Source organism: Colletotrichum orchidophilum, assembly GCF_001831195.1.
Source record: "Colletotrichum orchidophilum strain IMI 309357 chromosome Unknown Scaffold_191.1, whole genome shotgun sequence".
Taxonomy (NCBI): Eukaryota; Fungi; Ascomycota; class Sordariomycetes; order Glomerellales; family Glomerellaceae; genus Colletotrichum; species Colletotrichum orchidophilum.
In genome coordinates this window covers 14,804-41,317 of record NW_019173147.1, presented here as the reverse complement: position 1 = coordinate 41,317, position 26,514 = coordinate 14,804, and the positions used below count along the sequence as shown (strand labels likewise).

The 26,514-nt window shown below is 53.2% G+C and overlaps 11 protein-coding genes across 11 annotated transcripts; 8 read left to right on the top strand and 3 right to left on the bottom strand.

Annotated features, from left to right (window-relative positions):
• Window positions 1-2,119: 2,119 nt before the first annotated feature.
• On the top strand, window positions 2,120-3,963 carry CORC01_13413 (uncharacterized protein; the record flags this gene model as incomplete). Its single annotated transcript, XM_022625030.1, has 4 exons — window positions 2,120-2,542; window positions 2,660-2,773; window positions 2,839-3,549; window positions 3,601-3,963. The coding sequence occupies 4 exons, from the start codon at window positions 2,120-2,122 to the stop codon at window positions 3,961-3,963; spliced, it is 1,611 nt and encodes a 536-aa protein (XP_022468471.1).
• Window positions 3,964-6,230: 2,267 nt separating this feature from the next.
• Window positions 6,231-7,642, top strand: CORC01_13412 (beta-glucosidase; the record flags this gene model as incomplete). The annotated part of the gene is made up of 5 exons (XM_022625029.1): window positions 6,231-6,431; window positions 6,513-6,544; window positions 6,727-6,906; window positions 6,971-7,198; window positions 7,246-7,642. 5 exons carry the CDS (start codon window positions 6,231-6,233, stop codon window positions 7,640-7,642), a joined length of 1,038 nt encoding a protein of 345 aa, XP_022468470.1.
• A 186-nt stretch (window positions 7,643-7,828) lies between these two features.
• CORC01_13411 (beta-glucosidase) lies at window positions 7,829-8,182 on the top strand (the record flags this gene model as incomplete). Its single annotated transcript, XM_022625028.1, has 1 exon — window positions 7,829-8,182. One exon carries the CDS (start codon window positions 7,829-7,831, stop codon window positions 8,180-8,182), a length of 354 nt encoding a protein of 117 aa, XP_022468469.1.
• A 763-nt stretch (window positions 8,183-8,945) lies between these two features.
• On the top strand, window positions 8,946-10,479 carry CORC01_13410 (uncharacterized protein; the record flags this gene model as incomplete). The annotated part of the gene is made up of 2 exons (XM_022625027.1): window positions 8,946-9,215; window positions 9,325-10,479. 2 exons carry the CDS (start codon window positions 8,946-8,948, stop codon window positions 10,477-10,479), a joined length of 1,425 nt encoding a protein of 474 aa, XP_022468468.1.
• A 3,209-nt stretch (window positions 10,480-13,688) lies between these two features.
• On the top strand, window positions 13,689-15,083 carry CORC01_13409 (uncharacterized protein; the record flags this gene model as incomplete). Its single annotated transcript, XM_022625026.1, has 1 exon — window positions 13,689-15,083. One exon carries the CDS (start codon window positions 13,689-13,691, stop codon window positions 15,081-15,083), a length of 1,395 nt encoding a protein of 464 aa, XP_022468467.1.
• A 217-nt stretch (window positions 15,084-15,300) lies between these two features.
• Window positions 15,301-16,392, bottom strand: CORC01_13408 (uncharacterized protein; the record flags this gene model as incomplete). The annotated part of the gene is made up of 1 exon (XM_022625025.1): window positions 15,301-16,392. The coding sequence occupies one exon, from the start codon at window positions 16,390-16,392 to the stop codon at window positions 15,301-15,303; it is 1,092 nt and encodes a 363-aa protein (XP_022468466.1).
• A 2,042-nt stretch (window positions 16,393-18,434) lies between these two features.
• On the top strand, window positions 18,435-18,527 carry CORC01_13407 (uncharacterized protein; the record flags this gene model as incomplete). Its single annotated transcript, XM_022625024.1, has 1 exon — window positions 18,435-18,527. The coding sequence occupies one exon, from the start codon at window positions 18,435-18,437 to the stop codon at window positions 18,525-18,527; it is 93 nt and encodes a 30-aa protein (XP_022468465.1).
• Window positions 18,528-20,063: 1,536 nt separating this feature from the next.
• CORC01_13406 (uncharacterized protein) lies at window positions 20,064-20,818 on the top strand (the record flags this gene model as incomplete). Its single annotated transcript, XM_022625023.1, has 3 exons — window positions 20,064-20,211; window positions 20,278-20,355; window positions 20,421-20,818. 3 exons carry the CDS (start codon window positions 20,064-20,066, stop codon window positions 20,816-20,818), a joined length of 624 nt encoding a protein of 207 aa, XP_022468464.1.
• A 157-nt stretch (window positions 20,819-20,975) lies between these two features.
• Window positions 20,976-21,799, bottom strand: CORC01_13405 (uncharacterized protein; the record flags this gene model as incomplete). The annotated part of the gene is made up of 2 exons (XM_022625022.1): window positions 20,976-21,444; window positions 21,540-21,799. The coding sequence occupies 2 exons, from the start codon at window positions 21,797-21,799 to the stop codon at window positions 20,976-20,978; spliced, it is 729 nt and encodes a 242-aa protein (XP_022468463.1).
• Window positions 21,800-23,859: 2,060 nt separating this feature from the next.
• On the top strand, window positions 23,860-24,513 carry CORC01_13404 (uncharacterized protein; the record flags this gene model as incomplete). Its single annotated transcript, XM_022625021.1, has 2 exons — window positions 23,860-23,911; window positions 23,996-24,513. 2 exons carry the CDS (start codon window positions 23,860-23,862, stop codon window positions 24,511-24,513), a joined length of 570 nt encoding a protein of 189 aa, XP_022468462.1.
• Window positions 24,514-24,930: 417 nt separating this feature from the next.
• Window positions 24,931-26,109, bottom strand: CORC01_13403 (cytochrome c/c1 heme lyase; the record flags this gene model as incomplete). Its single annotated transcript, XM_022625020.1, has 3 exons — window positions 24,931-25,198; window positions 25,261-25,958; window positions 26,011-26,109. The coding sequence occupies 3 exons, from the start codon at window positions 26,107-26,109 to the stop codon at window positions 24,931-24,933; spliced, it is 1,065 nt and encodes a 354-aa protein (XP_022468461.1).
• Between the last annotated feature and the right edge of the window lie 405 nt (window positions 26,110-26,514).

Genomic DNA, 26,514 nt, shown 5'->3' with positions numbered 1-26,514 from the left:
TCCCACGTGCGTTCTGTTCCGTGCCCGATCTCGGAACTACTTGACCGCTCTGCCCAGAAGGAAATCCCGCGCAAGTCGAATTGGGAGATTCCGCAGAGCAGTAGCATCCCGTATGTGCTCATCGTGAACAATGATTTGAGCCAATCGGGCGCGGCGGACGTGGGATTGCGGCTCTGAAGAATGAATACCAGATTAGGCCTTGGCAATCTTGGCGATGCGACACCAATCTATAGAAAAATAGCGCGTTCAGCGTCTTGTGACGGGGATTATACATTTGGAGTTACAATTAACATAGCCTCAACAGCTCTCAAGAAATGTGACAGGGCAAATTCATTTTTCCGTTCTGTAGAGTGCATGTGCTAAGAGAAATCAATGGTCAATCGCAGTTCTTAGGCACACTGGTTGAGTTCATAGTGCACGTATCCCGCTTGAGCAAGTCTCCGATGCAAGGGAAAAACTCTGTTAGAATTTCAGACAGGTTGATTAAGACTGATGTTATTCAGCGTGGAAACACATTGCTCAATCTTGACTTAATGCTGAGCAGCGATATCGCCATCAGGGGTTGCGAAAATTATATTTCTTGGCTGTTTCTTGGCTTTAATTTGGAAAGAGAACATTAACGGTTCCAAGAGATGCCCAGGCGGGAGGCTCAATATTTTCAAGGCTAAGCGCCCCGCCAAGAGCGGTGGCCGAGACCTTAGGGCGACAATTGCAAGCCATCTCACACGCCAAGGGCCAAAGAGCCTCAGCGGGTTTTTTTTTTTTTTTTTTTTTTTTTTTAGAATTTCGGGAAGCATTCAGGCCCTGGACAAAGTTTCCCCCTCCCCCTGGGACGCCAACCTCCCGCTCCCCCCCTTCGCTCCTTGCGCCGCCTCCCCGTGCGTGTGTTTTTTTTTTTCTTTTTTTTTTTTTTTAGAATTTCGGGAAGCATTCAGGCACAGGACAAAGTTTCGACCTGCGCCTAGGAGCTCAACGTCCTCTGTCCTCTACTTTACTCTCAACTTTCTGCATTGCCAAGACTCAACGACTAGATGGCCGCCGGAAAAATAGCAAAATGAGCAAAAGAAGAGAGGAAATTGCTTGGCAGTGTTGGGGGCGTCCCTTATCCTGTTCATGAGTGTTTTTTCCCCCTAGTCCCTATGCTTAGGTTTCACGACCAGGGGAGGATGAATGAATACGCCAACGGGGCTCGTCATTCTATCGGATTTACGGCGGCGTTTGAAATGCACAGACACGGTTGACATCATACACCGAGTCAAGCAACTTTGCCTCCGTCTGCTTGATCCGCCATCCAACACGCCCACAACAGAAGATTTTAGTTGACGGGTGAGCGTATTGCCGCCGATGAGTGAGCACGCTTACATAACGAGGCACGACCGTCCCCCCGGAAGAGTCCATTGCCCTCAACAGACCTGGGGATCCTCGCCTCTGCATATGCAGCCTATGATATTGGCATTCGGCCCGTCGGATGGCTTGGCCCCCTCGGGGGTTATTAGCTTACCCAGAGCCGCAATCGGAACTTCCAGAAGCAGGGTCCGCCCCTCGGTCCTTGCTGGGAGGTGGTGATGCGAAATGTGTAGCTAATGCAAATGTGTGAATCAGGGAAGTCGAATTCCTGGACAAAGCAGAGACGAGAGAGGAGAGGGAGCGGGCCCCGTGGGGGGTGGGGGGCATCCGTCCGAGATATACAATGCTGCTTATTCGCTGTCCCCGGCCGCGTTCGTCTCCACGGGGAAAAACACAACCCCGGGCTGGAGTGTCACGCACCCCATATTCGGCGGACTTGGAGACGGATGTGACGGAGAACCAGCCAGATACTGCAGAATACTGCGAAGTACAGAGTACCGAGGAGAGATTTTGACGTACGCATCCTCTCAGATGACAGATTGACTCCAGTTGTCAGCTGCAAGCCCCAGATTGTTTCCCCCAGAGTATGGGTCTGTGAGGGAGATACGGACTATGGGGGTGTATGGGGAGGCTCCGCTTCAAAGGACATACTTATGGATCACGACCGCAGTTAGGGTCTCAAATTTTCTTGTCTCTTCTCCCTTCATCCTCGAGAACACCCTTTCTCGAAGAACACACACTTCGACAACTCATCTTACGACTCTCAGTCACCATGGGTCTTCTCACCATTGTCGAAGAGAGGCCGACGCCGCCCTCGGTCTACAACTGGCGCATCTACGTGCTCGCCGGCATCGCGTCGTGTGGGTCCTGCATGATTGGCTACACGAGCGCCTTCATTGGTACGACAATCGGTCTCGACTCTTTCAAGGCTGAGTTCGGCCTCACCAAGAAGTCAGCGGCCGATAGGAACTTGATCAGCGAGAACATTGTCTCTCTTTTCGTCGCCGGTGCCTTCTTCGGTGCCCTCCTCACCTACTGCCTCAGCCATTTCATCGGCCGCAAGCGTTGCTTGGCCATCGGAGCGACCGTCTTTTCCCTGGGAGCTGCCTTGACTTGTGGCGCCGACGGCAACCTTGGCCTGGGAATTCTCTACGCTGGACGTGTCTTTTCGGGTCTGGGCACTGGAATTGCATCTGTTAGTTCTCACTCTTCCCCTGAGCAGTGACTCATCTCGTTTATCCACCGGTTCTCCACATGATGGGCAGCAACGAGTATCCCTGACGTAACAAATGCTAACAAACGAATCTTGTAGAATATCATCCCCGTTTACATCTCGGAACTCTCACCGCCAGCTATTCGTGGCCGCCTGGTCGGTCTCTACGAACTTGGCTGGCAGATTGGTGGTTTGGTTGGCTTCTGGATCAACGTACGTCCCGATATAGTGCTTGACCTCTCAATGTCTGCATCAATAGTCGCTAACATGCTGCGTAGTACGGCGTTGAGTCAAGCATCCCGTCAGGCCGCAAGCAATGGTTGATCCCATTCGCAGTCCAGTTGATCCCGTCCGGTCTCCTTCTGATCGGTTCCTTGTGGATCCGTGAGTCGCCGCGATGGCTCTTTCTTCACGATAAACGCAAGGAGGCCATGGACAACTTGTGCTGGATCAGACAACTGGAGCCCAACGACATGTACATCACGGAAGAAATTGCCGGCATCGACAAGATCTACGAGTCCACCAAGGCCACCGTCGGATTCGGGTTCTGGCAGCCTTTCAAGGCACTTGGTGCCCGGCCCTACCTGCAATGGCGTCTGTTCTTGGGCTGCATGCTCTTCTTCTGGCAGAACGGCTCTGGTATCAACGCCATCAACTACTATTCCCCGACCATTTTCAGAAGCATCGGCGTCGAGAACAACACTGTTAACCTAATGACTGGTATCTTTGGCGTTGTCAAGGCCGTCATGACCTTTGTCTGGCTGCTCTTCCTCGTCGATCAGCTCGGAAGAAGAAAGCTTCTCCTCCTCGGTGCCGTCACTGGTTCCCTCTGCATGTGGGTTATCGGAGGCTACATCTGCATCGTTGAGCCGACCAAGCACCCTCAAGACCACTTGACCGGCAGTGGCATCGCGGCTATTTTCTTCTTCTACCTCTGGACCGCCGTCTACACTCCCACCTGGAACGGTACCCCTTGGGTTATCAACTCGGTATGTTTCTCCGTTCCATGGCTATATTTGATCAAGCTAACACTATTTTAGGAATTCTTCGACCCCAACTTCCGTTCCTTGGCAAGTGGTGCAACTACTGCTAGCAACTGGCTATTCAACTTCCTCGTCTCTCGTTTCACGGAGCAGATGTTTGAAGCCATGGGCTATGGAGTGTACTTCTTCTTCGCTTCCCTGTCATTCCTCGCCTTCTTCTTCGCCTTCTTCCTCATCCCCGAGACGAGTGGTGTTCCTCTGGAGAAGATCGATAGGCTGTTCGAGATCAAGCCCGTCTGGAGAGCCAACGCGACGTTGATGGCCCAGCTGAGGGAAGAGGAGACACAGTTCCGCACGGACATCAAGGACGAGGTTGTTCACAAGGAGCAGGGCACGTCGTCGGAGTCGGACTCCCCATAGAAAGGGCTGCGCAGGCAAACGCAGATTATACATGACATGATCACGAACTGTACATAGATAGAGACAGAACGGCTTTTTTTTTATTCATCGCGAGGCGGCATCTGTTTGCGAATACCCGGCATCGAGCGATCCTCAATAAAGAAAATTGAAGAGCTCAAAACTAGAATCCTAATTGCTGGTGGACTTGATCTTCATAACTTCAAGTGTCCTGAGGCCTGTGTCTGCCAGTTTGCTCTTCTCTTCTGTCTCGCTAGACTTGCACCGGTGTTTGAAAACAGGTAGTGGAACACGTGTAGAAACACAAAAACAAGCTAACATGAGGAAACCGTGGGTTGGGGGCAAGTTTGCAACTGCTTTTCAGCGCACTTCGGTGACACTTCCTTCCCAGATGCCGAGACTGCCGACGCTCTCCGCGAGCTAGCTGCAATATACAGAGGCGCCACCGACTTGGTGGAGTCGAATGCAAGTTGCAGATACTATCGTGGCAATCCTGGTGGCAATGACTACATGTATGTAGCAACGGTGCCTTCCCACCCACTTGCCGGAGACCGGGTAAAACTTACTCAGTCAGCCATCGGATTTTGAGCTGAAAAACAACAGCTTATATCCGAGGTCGCGCCATAGGCTGCCTTACCAGTTTGAATTTGTTTTGGATCCAACCGGACAGTAGCACGTGGCTAGGCAGTCGTTGACCAAGGTTATCTAGGAAAGTGATCAATGCCAAAGCATGCCTTAGGGACCAGGAACTACCATAAAGCGGCTGCAGAACAAGGCTTGGTATTGGTTTTCATTTCCGGCTTGAATGAACTTCTCCTAGCAGTCCTGTGCAGCGCTTCATCGTCAACGTCTATGTGTTTGAATATCCGATGCCTCATGAAACCAACCGCCTATGCGCCAATGAGACCAACACATGTCTGGACAAATGCGTGATCAAGAATATCGCCGGTTGATTTCAAGATATCATTGACAATCTGGGTTTTCACTGGTAACTGTAACGTACCAGGGCGATACCCTGTCTCTTGTTGCCAAGCTTTGCCAAGATTGTATTTGCAAATTGCAAACGTTACTCAGGATTAAAACAAGCAGGGAAAATCCGATCTACCCCTCGGTCGACACTGCACTCTTCAAGTGACACGGTTAGGAGGTGCTGCTACTGCTCTTGTTGTTGCCAACCTGGCACGTTCAGTGACGCAGGTAACGACACTTTTTTCTCCTCCTCGCGGGCCTTGCCGGAAGAGGCAGTTATCCTCTATTTGTCTTCCAAGCAAGAAGCAATTTCCGGCGCTCTAGTAGACCTTGGTACGATTGTGTTTAGACTGATGACGATTTTGCTCAGTGGCTACACCCGTCAAATCAAGATTACCTGCGTGGCAACTTCCTTGCTTGGGCCATGTTGCCTCAGCTCCTCAATTTCCGCAAAGTCAGGTGCCCTACTTTCGAGACTACTTTCGAGACTAACCTTTCGACATTTTCGATGTCAGGACACAGGTTTCTCGGAATATCCAATTCTTTATTTGCGCTAGCCCTTTGGTCTCTATGCCCAGATAACAGTGACACACTCCTGGAGGACAATGGGAACTTTTCCGGCGGACGCTTCGAGAAGAGAGACTATTTCAGCCACGCTCTATCTTATGGAAATTATCGTTTTCCCCAGCATATAAGCCATCGGACCAATCATATATCTCACTGCCTGCGCTATCTGATGTGCAGTTGCAAGAAACGTTGGCCTGGGGTTGTGCTACGACATCGCTCTCGTGTATCCCAACGTGAAGCCATATGTCCAATAGAAGAGCGAATTGCATGAAACTTTTGCGTCACTTGAGGGATTGCCGCGGTATCTCATTAAAAAAGCTCCCGTTTCATGGTGCTTTAGTCTCCAAATAACATTGGTTTGTTTCTGCCGGCCGTTGTCACACAGGAAACTTGACAGATATCTCGTCATGAAAAAGAGCATCCATGTAGCTCTGCTGGTTTCAAGCCAAAGTCAAAGCGTTCTTACTTCCATTTATCTCCGGCAAGCATGTCAAAATCCATGACCGAGGAACCAATTTCGACATTAGCTCATCGGCCTTGTTTGTGATCCTACACTTTTCCCCATCATAAAGACAAAGTGCGGGATAGCAGGCGGGGAAACAGGGATTGACCCTCGGAGCCCGTTTGATCTTCGCCAGCCAGATCAACCATCAATCTGATCATAATGGTTGATGCAACTGTACACAATCTCTCGCATACTGGTCAAAAAATCGAGATCACCTCAACTCAAAGGCATGCGAGACAGGGACGCAACAATCAAGCTAGCCGAAGCCCTCATCACCCAATTTATTCTCGAAGAGAAGGTTATCATGGTCACAGGCAACTCCTTCGCGGGCAACTGCATCGGCGTGATTGCCGCCGTCCCCCATCTCGGCTTCAAAGGCATCTGCATGCTCGACGGGCCCAGCGCTGTCAATCGCGCCGACTTGGTCAGCGTCTTCCCCTCAGGCATCACCGCCGCAGCCACGTGGGACCGCGAGATGATTTAACGTCGAGGCTTCGCTCTCGCTGAGGAGCTTAAGGGCAAGGGCGGCCACGGGGTTCCCGTGTACGTCGCCACTCTCCCACCATGAAACCACAGTACAGTAGTAATACAGGTCTCGATAGTCCCTCGATAGGCCCAATGAGCCGTACTACATTAAGCGGTCGGAACTGATAAGGCTCCGGTTCGGACCCGTACCTATCAGGCGTCACCATTGAGAAGACAGTCACAGGCATACAAGACCCCAGAATACAGACCTGTTCGAACCACTTGATCGCCAACGAACAAGAGACACGACGCTCCAACACGGTCTCGTCCAACGGCACCGCCATCAAGGCAATCTCCACCAACGATGACAACAGGGCCGTCCAGGAGCTCTACCTCTGGCCCTTTGCAAACACTATCAAGGCCGAGACGACGACAATCATGTGCTCCTACAACCGCTTCAATTAGACTTACTTATGCGGGAACAGCCATTTGATCTCTTGAAAGAACTTTTACGAGACGAACTCGGCTTCGAGGATTCACCGTATTGGACTGGTTCGCGACGCACTCTGCGGCAGACCCCATCAACGCCAGCCTCGACCTCGAAATGCCGGATATCATACCCAGTGACTACCCCGGAAGCATAATCTTCTTCAGCGACAAAGTCTTTGAAGCCGTTGCCAACGGCACGGTCTCCGAGTCCCGCAGTGACGATATGACTCGCAGCTTTCTGACGTCGTACTACCCCTTGAACCAAGACGCAGAGTCCTAACCGTCCCCAGACCCGTCCCTCCGCCTTTCCTGCTCCGAGAAATTGGCTTCGAGGTCGTAAAGGAAGGCGGCTCCATCCCCGATGACTTTGTCTTCACCCACGGCTGCGACCGCGGCGTGTATCTGCCCCCTGCCCCCCCGGAAACCTGCCACGTGTTCCAGCCGACCTTGGCCATCGAGGGCTTCGACCGCACATCCTTTGCACTCGCCGGAAATTTAACAACCGTGATTGGCAACATGGCTGACTTTTGCGGCACCACGGTCGTGATGATGCACACGGGCGGCGTGAACACCATACCCTGGGCAAATCATACAAAGATTGGTGCGACCCTGGCGGCGCATTACCCGGGCCAAGAGAGCGGTCACTCGCTTGCATGGCAGTCTGATTTCACAGAGGAGTACAGCTGATTGACTACCGCCACTATGACGCGCTTGAGATCGAGCCGTTGTATGAGTTTGTTTTTTTTGTTGACGTACATGATCTTTGCTTTCGTTGGATGACCAGATCAGCGTAGTCTCCGTCACAGACGACTCGTGCATTGCCGCTCGCCCGGAAGTATCGATCTTAGTGCAACCTGGGGGCCATCCACAGCTATGGGACCACAAGTATGGGATGACTTCATCAACCTGAAGGCGTCTATTTCGAACAGGGATACCAGAGCTGCCTTTGCTGTGCCGCAGCTCTACCTTTCCTTCCCGGGCAGGGCACCCGAGGGAACGCCGAAGAAGGTGCTGAAAGGCTCTAAAATGGGGCAGATCGATGCGGGCAGCTCGGCTGAGATGGAGGTCGGGCTGATGCGGCGGGAGCTCAGTTCGTGGGACGCGTCGGACAAGGTTCGGACCATTCCCAAGGGCGAGTTTACATTCAGGGTCGGCTCCAGACTGGAGGACTTGCCGGCGGAAAAGGTATCTTCGGTGTTGAGGGGACGATTGAGAACAGCGCGGTGATGTTGAACCATGGCCGTTGAAATGAGCCTTGCTTGATCAAAGACCACGTTTACACAGTTATTGTTTCACAGATGGATCTTGTTGACAAACTTTCAACACTGTTCAGTGATCAGTCTTTTGCGGACGGATGGTGTTCATATGCAAATGCCAGAACTATTCAAGTTGTGTGATTGGACCATGAATTTGATTCCCGTGTGACGTACCTATCTACACTGTTCACCTGCACTCTTCATAAGATTATCTTTTCATCATTACCTCAGTGACAGCTAGCCCTGAAGAAACTTGCCATGGGCGATACAAACCGCAAAAGGTGACGTCGATCCACCACATCACGTGCCCTGGGCCCAGGCCCAATGTTGACACCAAAGTCAAGCTCAACAGAAGCTCTATTTTTGTTAGCCGCTCTGAACATCGAGTCCGACTTCTCTTGTTCACAGGGGAGGTGGACGGGCGGTATGAGGATGGGTTGCACAATGTTGATTGCAGTCGCAAATAGCCTTACCCATCATCGAGAACAAACATAGGACCAGGATCACCGTGGAATATTTGTGACCAGGACAACCAATCCCCTGGAAGGTGGCATTCCATCCCTTGCATATCCATTGAAGGGAAGAACTACGCGGTCTGAGAATAAATGCAGGCGTATTTCTTTCTCGCCAGGCATGGATTACTATCTAGGTGGCATTCTACAAAATCCACATCTAAGCACAGCAGTCACAAGAGAACAGCAGGGGAAAGCGCGCGTCTTTCACAACAGCTGAAGATGAATGCACGAAGCAAGGCACGATTAGTCGACTACTCGGATACCGAAGATGAAACAGAGTCGGACGTCTTATCAGGGCCATCGTCTACCGGTCCCCAAGACAAAGATGGATTCGCTCAAATAGTGCTTGGACTGCAGCAACAGTATACGGATGAAGTCCGAGTGCTGCAGTCACGGCAAGAAGCCACAGACCGAGACATGGTACTGTATATGGAACAAGTGAATAAAAGACTGCAGAGGCAGGACAACGTCATAGTTTCAATCATCAAGGTTGGTTTCCCCTCTGGACAAGCGACTGTTTCTCTGCCATGGTCTGGCCGGCTCAGGTGGCCATCTTCGAGGGGTCAATGACTACCTTAAAGATGCTGACTAGTTGAAGAAAGTGTTCGGTGTCCAACCTCTGGATCCGGTAGTGAGGGATTTTACGCAGCAAGCCGGCAATACTGATGGCTGTGAAAAGGGTGCGGCACTGCCATCGCCCTCTCCCACACCACCTGCTCTCGTCCAGAGACGTGATGTGCCGCCTTCGGAGCGGAAATCCACCCAGTCGTCGTCTGTAATTCAGACAGCCAAGCCTCCAGTTGCTAGTGAGGTTCAAGAGCAACAGTCAACGGCTGCTGAGGCGTCGCCTCCATCGGTAAGAAGCACCGGTAAGAAAGCGCCTAGGCCGCGGCCGGTCGCGGCGAGTCGAAGACCATATCAACCCCCGAGAAGACCAAAAAGGAAAGATGGCGGTGTCGATGGCAGCGAAGACCTCCGAGGGGAGGCGTCGGAGATGGAACCCGGAGAGGCACCGGGCGTCAGACCCCACAAAGTCGAGCAAGTGGCCGATCTTGCTGTTGACGGGAGCATTGTTCGGCGTGAAAAGTCTCGGCAAAAAGTACTATCCACGCGGGACGCTATCAACCCGTACGATGACCCGAAATACTTCAGTCCACTGACCATCATCGACGACGACGGAGTTGGACGGCCGATATTCAAGTTCTATCCGCATCCGCTGACAGTCGAAGAGCAGTGGGCAGAATATAGGTATGGTCTCCATGGCCAGGAGCCCGTCGAATTGCTGGAGAAGAAATACCGGGCCAAGTGGCGGAACGGCACATACGGGCGCTCGTGGTTCACTCGCCGAAAGGCTTTCTGGGACAAGATGAAGGGTTTGCTGGCTCAGGGCCACACGGAAGCGGAAGCGTTGGCGTTGCTGAGAGACCTTGGGAACGGAAGCGTGCCGACTGTGGTTGCCATTCTGTGCAAAGAACGTGGGGAGGGAACGCGCCCAGGGAGACAAAAATCCCGGGACTGCTCGGTAGGCGACTACTCGGTATGCGGCAGTAAACACCCGAGGGATGACAGCTCCAACGAGGAAGAGAGTGTTCTGAGTGAATCAGAGGCTGACGAAATCCCGAGGGCCACCCGACCTAATCGGTTGAGGCTTCGGAAAAGGCTTGTTGTCTCCATGGACACTATGGATGGGGTTGTTGAACCTAGGTCGGCTGTAAACTATGGGCAAGAGGCCGATGGATTAGACGAAAAATGAAGGGTTGAGTCGGGGCATGGTTCGTATAGCTCGCAAAATTGTTGTTCGGTAGCATAAAAAATAGACGGGGGTCGCTCAGGCTTTGGTGACCAGTGTTGAGGTCATGTAAACGCAGTTTTGACCATCCCCAAGACGACCATGCAAACATTGGGCACACCTTCATGGCTTGCGGGCTTCTGCAGCAACGGCAGCGCTGAACTAATCGCGTTTCGAAATCATAGAGACAGTGCCAAATTTCTGTGGCTGATGGCTTGTCGTGGAAGGGCAAACTGAAGGTCGTTCCAAGTCTCGGCATCCCTCACTGAAGGCGTGGGATAAGGGGAGCTGCTGGTGATGATGGACGGCAATCATGACGGCGAGACCTTGCTCGCCATGTACCGGCTATTCGGCCAATTTCTACCCGGAAATACCAAAGGGGAAAAAAGCAGCCAGGAGTTCCATGGTACCGTGGGTCAACTTGACCGGCGTCATGACGACCTGATCAGTCGGCCTTTGCTGAAGCTTCTTCAACACGCAGACACAATTCTCCAACGGCGTCTTTCGACAAGACTGTGGAAGCCGGGGAATCGGCCAGGATCGATACTCTGGAGACTTTTCAATTCCGGCTTCGAACAAGGCTCTGGTCGGCGACAGGATGCCGAGCAATGCCTTGCTATCCAAGCGCCGGCTTGTCCAGGAGACTTCGTCCGAGACTGCGACAAGGAGACGAAAAACAAGCTTCTGTCTTGGAATCAGCTGGTCCCAAGTTTCACAACGACACATGGACCGCAACGCTTGGCAGTGGGAAGGAAAAAAAGAGGAGGATTCCTAGACAGCCGGCGGGCACGGTGTGAGTCGTCGCAATTCCCTCGACACGGCGGTTGACGAGGCACAATGGGCAGTGGGGGCGGCGATGTCGTCTTGAAAGCGAATCCAGACCCTGGACTAGGGGCTGGGGCCAACGGTGTCGACCACGTTTTAAGCGTGGGATCCTTGACGGAGGAGATCCTTAAGGCCCCGGAAAGTGGTGTGATCTCTTCGACTATGAGGAACCGTCTTGTTCGGGATGGCTGGGGAGTCCTTGTTGGAGAAAGCGAGTTTGGTGCATCGGGGGGAGCGAGTCGTGGGGAGAGTGGGAGACACCCGCAAACAGGCGGACGCACTCGATCTCTTTGAGAATTGGTGCCTGGGGAAAAAAGTGTAAGTGCCTGAGGCGTGAGACCACGCGAGTTGTGGGGTCTCATGCAAAGACAAGTCTCGTACTTAGGTAAGCAGAGGGAACAGCGACGGCCGTCGGCGACAAAGCATTGTTGGTGTCACATTTACATTTACGTTCACATTCCATTGGGCCAGTCGCCAACGGCCAAAGAAAGACTGGAATCTACAAGCCTGGTAAGGATGGCGGCTAACAGTGACAGGAGAAGAAGGGAGGCGCCAAGACATGCATGACCTGGCCAGACTGCAAACAAACACGTCGATCTGGATCTGCCATAGCGTGATAAATTGGATCATTTCCCATAATTATCCTTCGAACCGCCCGCGCTGCTCCGTGGTCTGCCCTTCGTGACCAACGTGTTTCCGTCTTGCAAGCTTCTCCCATTGATTGACTTGTCAAGCTGAAAGGCAAATGACAACCAAGGTGCCCAGCTACGGAGAGTAAGGTGAGGTACCAAACTGCCAAATCTGTCACTGAGGCATGGCACTTTCCATATTGGGCTAACATGCGAGTGTCTGTCATACTTGCAAATCCACTTTTGAAGAAAGAGCAAGGAGTTGATGTCAGCTTTGGATGCGTTGGGTAAGGAAGGCATTCCAAGGCCTCAGGAAGGAACGGCAGCGTCAAAGGGCGGAAGGGTAGGCGCGGCATCTGCCAATCATTCGCTCCAGCCTTTTAAAGGTGAATCCCTCCATGTCGATTCTCCACTCTTTTGTCTTTTGTTCCATTCTTTTCCTCCGGTACGGATACCCGTCCACCCGTCCTGCCGTACCCCTCGTCCTCTCTCTCTCTCTTCCTCATTGTGTTAGTTCTGGCCAAATACCACAATTGCGACGCTATTTTATCCAATGGCTCATCAAGAAGACATTTGAACTCCCTCTCGGTCATGGCCTCCCGCCGAGATCGTTCGCAGACTACGCCTTGTCACCCATCCTTGCCCGCCCCAAATTCAGGGTAGTTGTAGCCAAGACTCCAGACGGCTCCATTATCGCCGAGAAACGGGTGCGCTTCCGGCAGCGTCATTCCTCCGATCCCACCGCTGTCCCCGTTCATCATTGCAAGTGCATCATTGCAAGTGCACACTGGTAGTCTGATCTGAGAATTTTCAGCCCACGAGCCTAAAGAGTTCCGTGATGGGGTGGCCTCGAATCCGGGAGCTTCATAGACCTTCTCGAAGCCCGTCCGAGATACATGCATCCCAAGTCTCCCAACAAATGCGCATACAGGACGTCCAAAACGGCGCACAAACCCACAAAACACTAAAGTGACCGACATGTATGTACGTATCCTGCCGTGCAGCGTATGGCAGCAGAACGATCTGGATGACAAGGACCTCGGGTTTCTAGCGCAAGCCCACGGCAGCCCATCAATAAGATCCGATTCCACCCACACACAAACCTCCATTACCCCTAGGTCCATACTCTCTCCATTTCTCCCGCATCCGCATCTTGCAGACTGAACCCCTCCCTCGCCACATCCGGCTCGTCAGAAGGGGGCACCTTCGTTATCGGAGCGTCTTGAAGCGTGGGAGTCCCTGAGGCGGTGGATTCTCGGTGGAGTGCACCGGAGCGGAAAACCTGGGGGAATCTTGCTTAGCCATGCGCCCGTCTCATCTAAATTCCTCTTCTCGGTTTTCTCTTTTCCAAGACCCACCCCCTTCTCTCCCTCGTCAAACCCTGCGTGTTTTTTGCCTCTGCCTCGCTGGCATGTGTCGGTGTCGCTCCGCCAAGTGAACTGGCTGCTTTACAAAAGGTCACCATCTCGCTTTCTTCTTGCTCAGCCTCCCCCGCCAATCACTAGTTGGTTGAGACAAGCCTGGGCGCATGTCGTTTCCTATTCTTTTCTCCCGTCTCGTCTAGAACTTCGCTCGTCTGGTGACAGACTTCAACGCTGTCTCACTCTCACGCGTAACCCCGCCTAATCAAGATCTAATATCCGTATCCCACTCACCTTTCCAACTACCTCCCTTCGACTCGACGACTCCTATTTTTTCCCTCGCCGGTTTCCTCGCACCATGGCTTCGTCCTTGACATTACTTGCTCTCCCCGATGAGGTCCTGCTTCAAATTGTCGGCCATCTGACACCGCCGCTAGATGGCCTGGACATACCCTTCCAAGCCTACACCGACCCAGATGGCGTCGTTGTGACAAATCGCGTCGCCCTTTACCGCCTCGCATTCGTGTGTCGGCGGCTCTCGGACCTGGCAATCCCTTTTCTCTACCAGACTGTCTATCTATGGGGTCAGACGCGACTTCAGTCGCTCCTCCAAACTCTGCTCGAGCGTCCAGAGCTGGGCGACAACATGCGCATCCTCTCCTACGTCTCTTGTTTGGGCACCGATCACTATCCGACGGACGTCCTCTGCCCTTACAAGCGTACCGAATGGCGCCGTCTCGTGGAAGCCTCGCCCCGATTTCCGGACCGCATCAAGACATTTGTTCGCGACGCCAAGACGGAGCTCGAATTCGCTCAGATTGTCTTCGCCCTCGTCCTCTACTCGTCACCAAATCTGCGCACCTTGCACATGCGCATGCCTTTCGCCGCTGGGGAATATCAGAAGCTCAAGGCCATTCTCACCCCGGACATCGAGACAGCAGAGGGCTGCCCGCGCGTCCTCAGCTCCCTCACTCGCGTCATGCTGGAGCCGATGCCGGACTTTCCCGGGGCGAGTTTCTGGCCGCGGCGAGAATTGCCATGCCTCCTGCGGCTACCTAACCTACGCTCTGTGGAACTCGGCTCCGCCGTGTACCGTCCTGCGGTTCTCGAGCCCGGTGATGGTTGGGGCGACGACGGTAGTTGGAAGAACGTCGAGGAACTCCGACTTGTTCGGAGCAGCATGTGGGGTCAAGGATGGCACGCAATCTGCGCCCTTTGTCCCAATCTCAAGCTTCTCGAAATGGGCCCGAGCGGTGTAGCTGAACAGCCTGCAGACGGCGAACACAACCTGAATACCGCTTTATCCCTCGTTGCCGATTCCCTGGAAACATTTTCGTTCGAGGGCATCTTGGCAGGCAATTTCTCGCAACACGTTGGTGGTGATGGCACCCTGACGGTGCTTCCCAACATGAAGTCGCTGCGCAACGTCAAACTCGACATAGGAATCTTATATGGAAAGCCGCAATGGGTAGAAAAGATTGACATCGTTCAGCGATTGCCGCCGGCAGTGGAGTCTCTCGACTTGGCCGAGTTGTGGCATGATGTCGAGGTCGACCAGCTCTCTGCGAAGGAACGCGCCGTCTACGAAAAGGGTCTACAGGAAGCTTTATATAAGCTTGTTTTCGAAAGCAAAGACATCCTACCCAAGCTGAAGGAAGTGACTTTCCGTCCAAACCCGTTTTACGACCCACTACCGATTCCGGAGACTCTTCGGGTCATCAAGTCCAGTGTCGATTTCAAACTCGTCTACTAGTCACCGGCGAGGAATCGGGTTTTTTTTGTTTTTGGGCAACAGCATTATTGGTAGACCCCCATGTTAGCAAGCTTGGAGTCACGGACATGCATTGGGCGGTATCTTTGCAGGCATATCACAATTAGCATTAAGAGCATCACGACACAAAATCTGAACCAAGCAATGTTTACTCTACCCGGCGCCTACACCACGTATGTCGTGAAGAATTCCCCGCATTCTAGTATACCGACCATCTACGACTCCATTCACTCTCGTCGTAGTATCCTCTTCCACCGCCAACATCATCTGCAAAACGGACGGAACGACGTTTTGCCGCGTCAGGCTCCGGTCTATACGCCTTTTCAGACTCCCGATAACAGTCGCGATCCTTCTTGACCGCCCCCCCACGCTTCTTCCGAACCCAGCTCTCCTGCGAAACGTACGTCAACGGCCTCTCCTTCTTCACCGGACGCTCCTCTTCCTCCGCCTCTACCTCCACCCCGACGTTCCTCCGCCTCCGCCGCCCACGATCCTCGACGAGCCCACTCACCCTCCTCTGCCCAAGCCCTTCATACTTCCTCAGCAGCGCGATGTACTTTTCCCAGCAGTCGTCCAGAATCTCCATGCTGAGCTTCAGATTGTCCACCTCGAGCGCCATCTCCGCGATCCGTCGCGTCCAGCTACACTCCCGCTCCCAACCCCCCCGTGAGCCGCGCTCGCAGCGCGTGCCGTGGGCGGCATCGTGGCGGCGGCGTTCGCGGTCGCGTCGGAGGCGGGCTTTGTCGAGTTCTGGAAAGGCGTGGATGAGGATGCGGCCAATGTCGACGAGTTCTGAGATTCCGAAGCGGAGGTCGGGGGATTCGAGGGCGTGGAAGTCGGGGTCCCGGTCAAAGACGCGGATGGTGCGCCAGCGGGGTCGTTGGGCTGGGGGAGGGGGGGAGGAAGGGGGTAAGGGGCTCGCGTAGACGTATATCTGCTCGTGGGTATAGGAGTACGAGTACGACGAGTAAGGGCGTGAGCGAGAGGAGGGGTGACGTTGGTGTTTGTCTTCCATGTAGTTGTGGTATTCTGTCGGCTGGCGACAGTAGGCTGGACACCGGTAGAGGATGATGTTGAGGCTGCAGCATCCGTGGGACGCGCAGGGCCGGGAGTTGGAGGGCGTCGAGGAGGAGAATGGGTGGCGAGAGGAGGAGTGGTTGTTGGGGGGGGAGGGATGCTTGCAGGGACATCGTGGCGGCGTCTGGTAGGGGTTTATGTAGAGGGTTTTGATGGATGTGATGGTTGGGCGGATGTCGCATGACATTGTGTGCGTGTAGACTTGGTAGCACATTGTTTGGCAGAGATCTTTGGGGGTTCGAGGTGGGAATTGTGTTTGATGGTTCCTGAGAAAGGGGGTTTGGAGGACAAGTCTGTTCTCGTCTGGGTGGCGTCGAGATATTTTTTTGATGAGATCTTGGATCAAGCGAGTTGAGTTGGTTCGGTCCGAGGAGGACGAGGTGAGTAGGTTGTTCGAGGACATGGAAAGAAAAGGGCATGGAACAGAGTTATACCTTCAATGGCAGCAATCGGCATTGAATGATCTTGTTTTTTTCATGTGGTTCTTTTTTTCGAGCTCAGAGCTCAGAGACGAGCGTGAGGTGCCCTCTGGGAGTGACAAAGGCGATGTGTTCTGGTATAACGTTGCCTGGGGCTTTGAGAGGGGAGCGGGTTTACCGCCTGGGTGAAGAACAGCTCGGTGGGCTCCTTTGTTCACGAATAGTAATCCTAGTGTGCTCTTTTTACCCAACTTTGCAGAGTATACAGCTTGCCGAAACCTCAAACACATTTTTCCGTCTGTTCAATATGGGAATGGCGTTTTTGGAGACGCCTCTTCACTTGTCAATAAACAAGCTGTCCTCCATCACGATTATTACCCAATCCGCACCTAGGTACTTACCACGGAACTGCGCCCCCCCTCTTTCGTGTTATTTAACAAAGATTCTCCTTTGAAACGATTTTATAACAAAGTCGCAAATTCTCCAGCGGATATTGAAAGTGCTCTTCTGCGCAGACGCATAGATTGTTTCTTTCTTGTCAACCTCGGCTCACTAGACACCTCCATTGGAGCTTTTTCTGAGAAACTCTCTAGCGATTCGAATTCTTCTGGTACTTTATCAAGTCAACGATAGTCGTGCGGAATATCTTGAGAGAATGCCAGCCCCGTAAATGTCACCAACATCCTCGCTTGACTTCAGATTTGGCTTCTCAATGGCTCGCTGAACGTTTCTAGCCCGGGCTGATTGGACAGAAAGAGACGCTTAAGCGCTCGTTTGAGCATTCGCAACCCCCCTTTTTCAATGTGAAAAGGCGCGAGGGATTCTTTGGCATGGTTTCCTTTCAACCGCAGTCAAACTAGAAAACCTAGAAGCGTCGGAGCCGCGGCTGCTGCCGTAGACTATCACAATGACTTTCCTTCCAGGTGAAATCCATACTCCTGATGATATCGATTGATTCTATTGAGTGAACCAGGCTTTACTGCTTATTGTAGAAGAAACCCTTTGTCATTCTTACCGTTGCGCCCAAATACATGGACTGATGATTTGGACTTTGGGTTCGGGCCGTTCCACGAAAAGGCAGTTCCCAAAAGTCTCAAGACCAACAGGCAAGTGAAGCTTGGCCGTTGGGCGCCTGAGAACCTGTACATCTACCCCTGTTCTGACCTTTGGGGCCTGGTGTCGCGGCTCTGGATGGGCCAACAGAATCAGCCAACGCTATGATTTCCAAAACAACCTTCTGCCACCCAGCAAGCTCGAATGCGAGCCTAGGTGGGCGTTGTTTCTAGTACAAAAATTTGTATGGTAGTTTGTTGTTATTATCATTATCTATTTCATTTTCAAAACCCTTGCCGTCCCTAAAGATGGTGACTATCGTCACCAGAATCCCTTGCCCTACTGATTGGCGAAATTCCAACTCACTTGCCGCCTTCGACCCCGTTTGATAGCCTCATTTGACCATGCCTCCGTCGATGAGGAAATCAGGGGTAAACCTACCCAGACCTCTCTAGAATACCAGAAAGACTCTCGGAAATAATCATGCGGCTTCCGCCAAAAGTGGCATACCCGCCAATATCGACCCTGTTCTAGAAGGAGGCGCATACAACCACTTAGTGATCATCATCTGCAGAGTCGCCTCACCCGAGGGACTCGTCGAGGTATTTACGGTACTCACATCCTCTGTCTTTCAAATGCTATCAAATTATGAAAAATACATTGACTGCGACGTCCCAAATAACATCCATAGGTACCCGGGGCATCGCCCAAGCCAATACGTGACCCACCTGATTGGAAACACTGGCTCAACTACGTGACCATCAGACCAGCCACACACTCCGCCATGCCCGACACCCAGCTCTGCCTTCCGACAACTGCCCGCCGCTGGCGAAGAACTCGCACGGCAATATTCGTCAGGGCTACTCGGTCCGGGTGAAGGCGTTTCGTCCGCTCCGCCAGAGCGGCGGGGACCCGGTTCTGGGGAAAGCCTCGTTCAGGAAATTGAAAGAGGCCGCGTCGTTTTGCAACCCTTATGGCCCAAACGCTTCAAAGAAACCCCAGCGTTAAAAATCCTGGCCATTCCTGGTTCCCTTGCAAAGACTAGAGATTGGTTCAAGGATGACCAGGATGTTGTGCAATGCCCTCGTTGTCATCCAGGCTGGCCGGTTTCTGGTTTTACTCTTCGTCACTATCTTTATGTATCTGTATCTCAAGTGAAGACCGTCGTATCATAAGTAAAGTAGGCCCGGAAATACATGAATCTCGGAGTTGATCACTTTTGTATGATGGTAAGCGTCCCATATGTGGCTAGTATCTTGTTGACTTTTGCTTCGCTTCGGACGACAGGAAGCCTGCAGGATCCTCACCGTGAATTTTTGGTGTGAGTTTGCTGTAGTCAAACGTCGGCAAGGAGTCAACATGAACCAGCCGCACCCAAGTCCAAGTTCCAGACCTTTTTGGAAAACCAGCTCCAAATCAGCCGCATCCGGTGAAGTCTTTGCCCCTCAGCAGTTTAAGCTCATTTCCATCTGCAAAGATACCGAAATCAGAGAGTCTATACACCGGGACGACTTTGAATTGGCATACTATTTTTGATGTAAAGTGTCTTCACATCGCATGTCTGGTCTCTTTTGGCTTGCTCAGCCTTCGGGACTCGACAATGTTATTTGAATCTGAATCATAGCAATGCACCAATACACCACGGCGATTATTTCCAGGAATTCTTGCTCCCCTGCAGGTAAAGGATGATTGTTTTCTGCGTCAAATCATGCATAGCCTACCTTTTCGTCACACTCCGGAGCCCAACATCTTCGGCGGTCGAGAAAGGGTGGCAAAACAAAGCCAAGCAACATTCGGAACTCCGAACCTGTACAGTTCGCTTGCGAGCAAACCGTGGTTTCTACGCGCCAGAGACATGTCTCTGATGTAACGTGCAACAGATAAGGGAGACCGGAATCATGACCTCGCAAACGTCCATCATCCTCTTTTACGAACTCGACCGAAATCGCATCATCACATACGCCGCATCACATTTAGCGGAACCGTTGGCACACTCCCTTAGCGCCGGTCCGCAATCGTATTTTAACGGCATCGCTAGGCTACGCGGCTGTTAACGTAAGAGCTTCGCACGAGTGCCAGAGTGGGTAGCCCGCCGCTGTTCCCCTTTCGGCCCGGGGTAAGACATCGCACTCGCACTCGCCTAGCCAAGAGCTGCCGCTTGTACGTTGGGCGAGACAACTGCGTCATTCGCATGTGTGCTCCCAGTTGCGATGTGCGTGAGACACTTGAGACTCGTGCGGTGCGTGTCACTGTCATTGGCCGGAATCAGGGTATTTCTTGTAAGTGTAGGGGGTTGGGAGATATGTCCGGCCAGCTTTAAAAAGGGGTCATCGTCTCCGCCCAAAGATGGCTATCTGTAGAGGAGACACAAATCATTGACGAATTGACGAATCACTTGAAGCTCATAGAAACCATGACGGAATACAAGTTGAACATAAAAATCGACCAGAACATGGTCAAGAAGTTCAAGACCGGTGGGCTGAGGCTATGCCTTGGCTTCGGCTTCGACACGACGGCGCGGCCGGGCTCTACGAAATTCAACGTCATCGGATATTCTTCAGGTACGAATTCACTTGTTCGGCCTTTAGTTTGGGTTGAATTCCGTCCCAGCTAACTGGATTGGATAGTCTGCGCTCGAAACTTGGTGGTGACATGGAGAGACGACTACTCAATCGCGGGAACAATGAGTGCGTTCTCCAGCGGAGGTGAGTTGCGCCAAGTTCTCATTATAATGGCGAGCCATTTGCTAAAAGAAAGACCAACGCAACAGTGAAATTCGACGTCGCCACAGCCCAACAGCCAATCGCCTTTGGAGAATCCTGGACATTACCGCCCGACTGGACCGACGGCTTCACCAGCTCCGACGAGAAAGCACCAGGCAACGGCTTCATCTTCAACAACCTGACCTCCTCCGCATCGGCCGTCGTCTACAAGACCGTCAACGGCGTCGAGGCCCCCGTCCACGTCAGCCAGTTCGGCCCCCTGCCGCCCGGCTCCGAGACCCTGACGCCCAAGCCGCTGGCGGCTGTGTGGTTCCAGCCCTCTGCGGAGACGGGCGCCATGATTGACAAGGTTCACGACTCTTCTCTAAAGGTTATTGACTTTGAGGATGTAATGTCACATGAGATTGAATATGGGCCGTCTGGGTCGTGGACGATTGTTGACTAGATGGAATATTTACCAGAGGGCACAAATAACTAGCGTGGTAGAACAAGCGTGCTTGAGATGGCGTAGCCAATACCCAAAATAAATATTTAGATGGCCATGTTCATTCTATGGGTTGAAGAGACTACTCTGCAGAATGCGCGTGTACTCGAACCCCCCTTCAATCCTTCTTAGGAGGCTGCTTGCTCTTACAGCTTACATGGAAAACAGCCAATTTGACAATATCCTTCATACCCCTCAAAATGCCAATATTCTCCTTGAACGGCAGCGTATCGCGGAACCTCTCATGCGCATCCACGCTCGGCCACCCGATGAAGGCCGCAAGCAGATTGCCCGTCTTGCCGGGCTCATCGGTGACGGGCACATCGTTCTCGACACTCCACCCGTGGCTGATACCCCTGAAGTCGGGCGAGGTATCGAGAGCCTTGGTCTTGAATTCCTCGAGCTGCGCCGTGAGAGACGCCTTGGCGGCGTCGTCGAGGTCGGCGGGGAAGAAGAGGGTGAGGACCTCAACGACGGGGGCTTCGGCGAGAATGGTGGGGGGCCAGGGGGCGGGGGTTATGTGCTTGATGTAGCCTTTGGTCCAGTCGAGGTATGGCTCTAGAGCTTTGCCGATGGGTGCGTGGTCTCTGTGAAAGCATAGGATGAGTAAGTTGTTTTGTGAGAAGACAGAATGAAGGCAATGCTTCTCGTCGGTGGGGGATGGAAGTGAGAGGCAGCTCACGCGCTATCACGGTACGCCAAGTGCTCCTCCACTGAGTCCCAATCGAGAAAGCACCAGCTCTGATCTGGCTTCTCGATTGAATTGCCATAATAAATGCTGCCGGCGCCGGGTTGGCTGACGGCGAGGTCCAACACGCGCTCGAAAAGTCCCCCATCATCGGCGGACTTCTTGCCAGGCTTAATGGTGAAGTAGGAGAATTCTGTCACGCCCATGTTGGAAAGTTTTGAGGAATGAATAACCTGACTTGCAGATATGGTCATTGATGGCTTACTCTCTTGATACCTTTGACCGCGAATTAATATGCGCATCTGTCAACAATTTATATCTCACCCTGGGCAGTGGTCTCATGCGTATGTAAGCCATGTTCGGAAGCATGAGATGAGGTTAGCGTTGATGACATCACCCTGGCTCACCGTAGTCTTGTTTGGCGCCGCAGATAAACCTGCAATGGATTGGTTGCCGCTGGTGGAATACCTGCAGCATTGTGGGGGCTTTACAAAATAACGCGGTGATGTCGCAGTGATTCACTTCAAGTCCATCGTGGCCGGGAAAAGCTGTGAAATTGGATGACTCACTGACGATAGCATGTAAGTACGGGTACTGTGTGGACATTCCAGAGAAGAAGATCTCGACTGGGCAATGGCACGGTTCATTGATCTTCAGATGATGGGCCGGGGATTCACAGTCCCATGCAATCGACACATCATATGATCTCTTCAGATCGGCTGCTAAGCCTTGATTCAAACCCTTCAATGCTATCTTGAAACCAACTCATTCCTCAACGCCTCTGCGCCTTTCCGCAAGGAATAATTGAAAGCTTAAAAGGCTGTTGCTTCCAGAGCATGTTGATTCCCCTTTTGGAACGTGGGACCACTCGCTATTCGTGATCCCGCGCAAAGTCAATGCCTCTTCACCTCCAGCGGACCAATATGTCGCTCACGTCTCAATAGCAGCTCATCTCGGCCGACCACCCGAGGGCCGAGGCCAAGCCTGTGGCAGTACCCGCATCTTCCCCCAGGCCCTTCAGCGAGAAGGTTGGAAGACGACACTAAGAAATCCCACCGCCTCCCAAGACAACAAAGTAGGCTCTACCACGACGTCGCACCCGCCCGAGAATTTCGACTCTGGAACACCTGCGATCCTCGTCGCCCGTCTTGCCATTGGTAGCTCGACAAACCCTGAAACCATCTGGTGAGGTGGTGGACAGGGACCAGGGGCTGCTCGGATCTGAAGCGAAGGGGAATCAGGGGGTTGAAGAAAGAAGAGGTGAACCCCACCATTGTCTCGCATCCAATCCCCATCAACTCGATTAACTCTCTCTCCCATTTCGAGGGCTGACTTGCCTGTCACGCTGCCACCAATGGCCGCTTTGGGTCCATGTGTCTGTCGTCGGGTCTCTTATTCAGACGGACTTGTACATGGGTTCAAGGGGGTTTGCAGAGGGGTCCATAAAATAGCCCGAGACACCAGCGGCTCAAAAGAAGGCCGTCAGGGACAGCCTTACCGCATCGAGCGACGACCGACCAGCTTTCGAGACTTGGATTGTTGCAAGAGCCTCTTTTCCCTTTAGGCTTGCGTTCACTGCAGCTGGCTCACGGTCCAGCTGGGTACCCGCGCAGCAACATGAACTGAGATTGTTTGCCTACTCAGATCCTCGATCCCTCCCTCGGCTAGAAATACACGCTTCGCGCGGACTCCTTGAGACTTTGCCAACCTAAATATTCCCCCCCATCGGCACCCATCATCCGAAGCAGGCGAGATCTTGACGCAAGGCTGACAGGGCTTAGCATCCCGGCCAACGTTCTCTCGTGTCTCGTGAATCACGTAGACTAGAGAACATGTGATGATGAATAGGCCATGGCTTGAGGGAAAGTTGAGTCGCTTGACCAGACGTAATGGGGCAAGGGCAAGGACACCATCCAAACCTTCCGCAATGTGACGCCCAATGGCAACCCCAAGCATCCAAGAGCAGGTTTTGGCGATGTTTAGACGTGGACTGGGGACCGATCCGCAGACAGGAGTCTAATACGGACGGCCCTATGCTTATTTGCCAAGCACCCCCTGCCCCCTCCCCTGCCCCCTTGTGATTGATGTGATGCTTAAAAGGCGATCATGTCCAGTCGTCCGTCTCATAGGTATTGTGTCCAAAAAGACAGCCGCAGTAATCGTAACCCATTCGTTCATTTTCTTTCTTTACTTACAGTCCTTCCGGAAAGGCATTCGCTTCGTTTCCCCACTTCATTCTATACATTATCTGTCGCGATAGTTTCCTGAAAGACGTCTCTATCCTTTACCAGTAACACTCTCCATAATCATCACGATGCAGCTCTCCCTCTTCGTCCTCGCCGCCAGCGCCGGTGCCGCTCTCGGAGGTAAGTCCACAACCCCATCAACACAGCCATCAACAAAAAAACAGAAGAACAAGAAACCAAACTAACCGCCCGCCAAAAACCCAGCGCCCCAGCTCGCCCCCCGCCAAAACGCCTGCTTCATCGTCGGCAAGACCGTCCTCCCCAAAGAAGTCTCCGACGCCGTCACAAACCTCCAAGCCAAGGTCACCTGCGACGCCTCCAAAAAGACAATCTCCAACGTCCCCGACGTCACCGCCGGCGGCGTCACCTTCTCCTCCATCAACTTTGCCGGCTCCAACCAGAGTCCCCTGGCCTTCGCCCTCGACAAGTTCGCCACCACGGAACCCCTCGCGAGCAACGACCTCGCCAAGTTCCAAAACGAGCTCAACGCCTACGTCGCCACCGAGGCCGGCATCCGCTCCGTCGGCGGCAGCCTGGCTATCAAGGTGCCCAAGTTCTTCCTCTCCATGCAGGTCTCGCGCATCCAAACTGCGCAGGGGAATCCGCCTGCCGCGGCGGGCCAGCAGGTCAATCACCTCCGTGACAAGGTGCTCAAGAACGCACCCAAGGAGAACAAGGCTTTGTTGGACCAGGTTACTGCGCTGGCTGCCAAGACCACCTGAGCTTCGGCGGTGGAAGATGGTCATTGTTTGTGGTCGAGTGAATAGAGTTGGGACGCAACGAGTCAGTAGTGGGAAGTAATGTGAATTGAAAACAAATCTTTATTCAACCGTTCATCTCGTCTCAACGTTGAAAAGACTTTGAATACATGCCGCTTTCCGAGCGTACTATACAGGCCATTACAGGGCATAGTATTAAAAACATGAGGAGTGGGGGGAAGAGAGGAAAAGAAAGAAAGGCTGTTCTTTTCTTTGAGTCTCCCAGGTAATCGAACCGTTGTATCGTTTCAAAACGCCGCCGAGTGAACCCGTAAAAACACTAAATCGGGCCTCCCAAGTTGTACACGCCGCAAATAAGAATCCTGTCTCATCTCATCTCGGTAGTTTGTTTCGTTCGCCATCGTCGTTCTCATCTATGCCTCACTTCGGGGCCAACTGCTTCGCCAGCTGCTCCTGCTCGCGCACCTCGGCACCAGAGGCCCGCCACCACACGTCGCCTCCCCACCTAATGAGCCGCTCCGCGGCGCCGAGGGGTGTGACGGCGGGGCGGACGTCGAGGTAAAAGACGGGTTCACCGGTGGGTTCGGGCTCGCCAGAGTAGTAGTCGATGACGTATCGGATCTCCTTCTCGACGCCGCCGACCTTGCGGGAGACGAACCAGTCGTGTCGGTCAAAGGGAGGCTCAGTCCTGCGGTAGGTTAGCTTCTGTGCAAAGGCACACGAGAGAATCAAAGTTGGGAGATGTCATACTCAAACTTGGAAGGGTAGAGCCAGCCAGCGACCTGCCACATGACTGCCTTGGGCGTCATGTCCTTTGGACGTCCCTGGAACCGGATCAGAGTCGGGGGCGTCTCCGTCCCGTCCTTGAGCTTCTCGACCATGTCATCCGAGTTCTCCTCTCCGCGCTTACAGGCCTGCCAGCCCCTGTACAAGCCCTTTCCGAAGCGCTCCTCCCAGCTCACAATCTCGGCCCAGGCGCCCTCGTTCAAAAAGTTGTGGACCGAGACCATGGACTCCACGGCGGTGATGTCGGTGTCGGTGTATCCCTTGCGCAGAAGGGCGTTGTACATCTGCTGCGGCGAGGGGTACTCCCAATTGCCGTCGCCGGATCCCCTGGGTATCGTCGAGGGCTCTCTCTCTGTGGGCAGGGCGACGGCTTGATTCTCGGCGGGGGCCTGGGAGATTTCTTTGAACATGTAGTTCAGGGGGTTGATCTGCTGGAGGAAGCCCTTTGGCTCGGGCTTTGGTGCGTCGTGAGGTACCGGGCATGATGCTGGCGGTGCGGACTCTCGTTGGTCGTGGGGGACGGGGCATGCTGAGGGAGGAGGAGCAGCTGCGGCGTGACGCTGGTCGTGAGGAACTGGGCAGGCGGAAGGAGGTGCGGGTGCGACGGGCTTCGCGGTCGTGGTCAAGGCATCGGCGGTCTTTTGGTGCATCGGGCAGCTGGGCTGGAAGATGTTAGACGGTGTCAAGCGTTGCCAGGGTTGGTGTTCGACATACAGGAGGAGTACCGGCTGGGATGGCGGCGCCATGGGGATGCGATGAGGCGAAGGTCGCGTGGACGGTTGTCGCAGGAGTATCGGCCCAGAACCAACCCATGATGTACGGTCGGAAAGATTAGATAGAATAGAAAGATGGTAAGAACAAGTAAGTAATGTACAAAAAGGCTGGCTGGATGCGACAGCACACGAGTGAAGTGGTTGAGGGTATCGCAGAAGGAGTTGTACAAAAAAAAAGATTTACGGTTTGGTCGGCACGGACTCGACGATAAGAGAAAAAGGGCGCGGATAAAGAAGTTGGACGGCGAGGTGGGTTCTCCGCATCCGTAATCGACGGCACCGCAGTGGCTCAGCCGCCCAAGCTGGCTGGGAAAAAAAAATATACCCTGCGTGCCTGCAACAGCAGCAGTGCAGGCGCTGTCGCCATCGGACAGACCCGCGACTGCTTTCCGACTTAAACCCGCCGTGCCCGTCCCGTCCGGCGACCTCAATTGGTGCTGTTAGC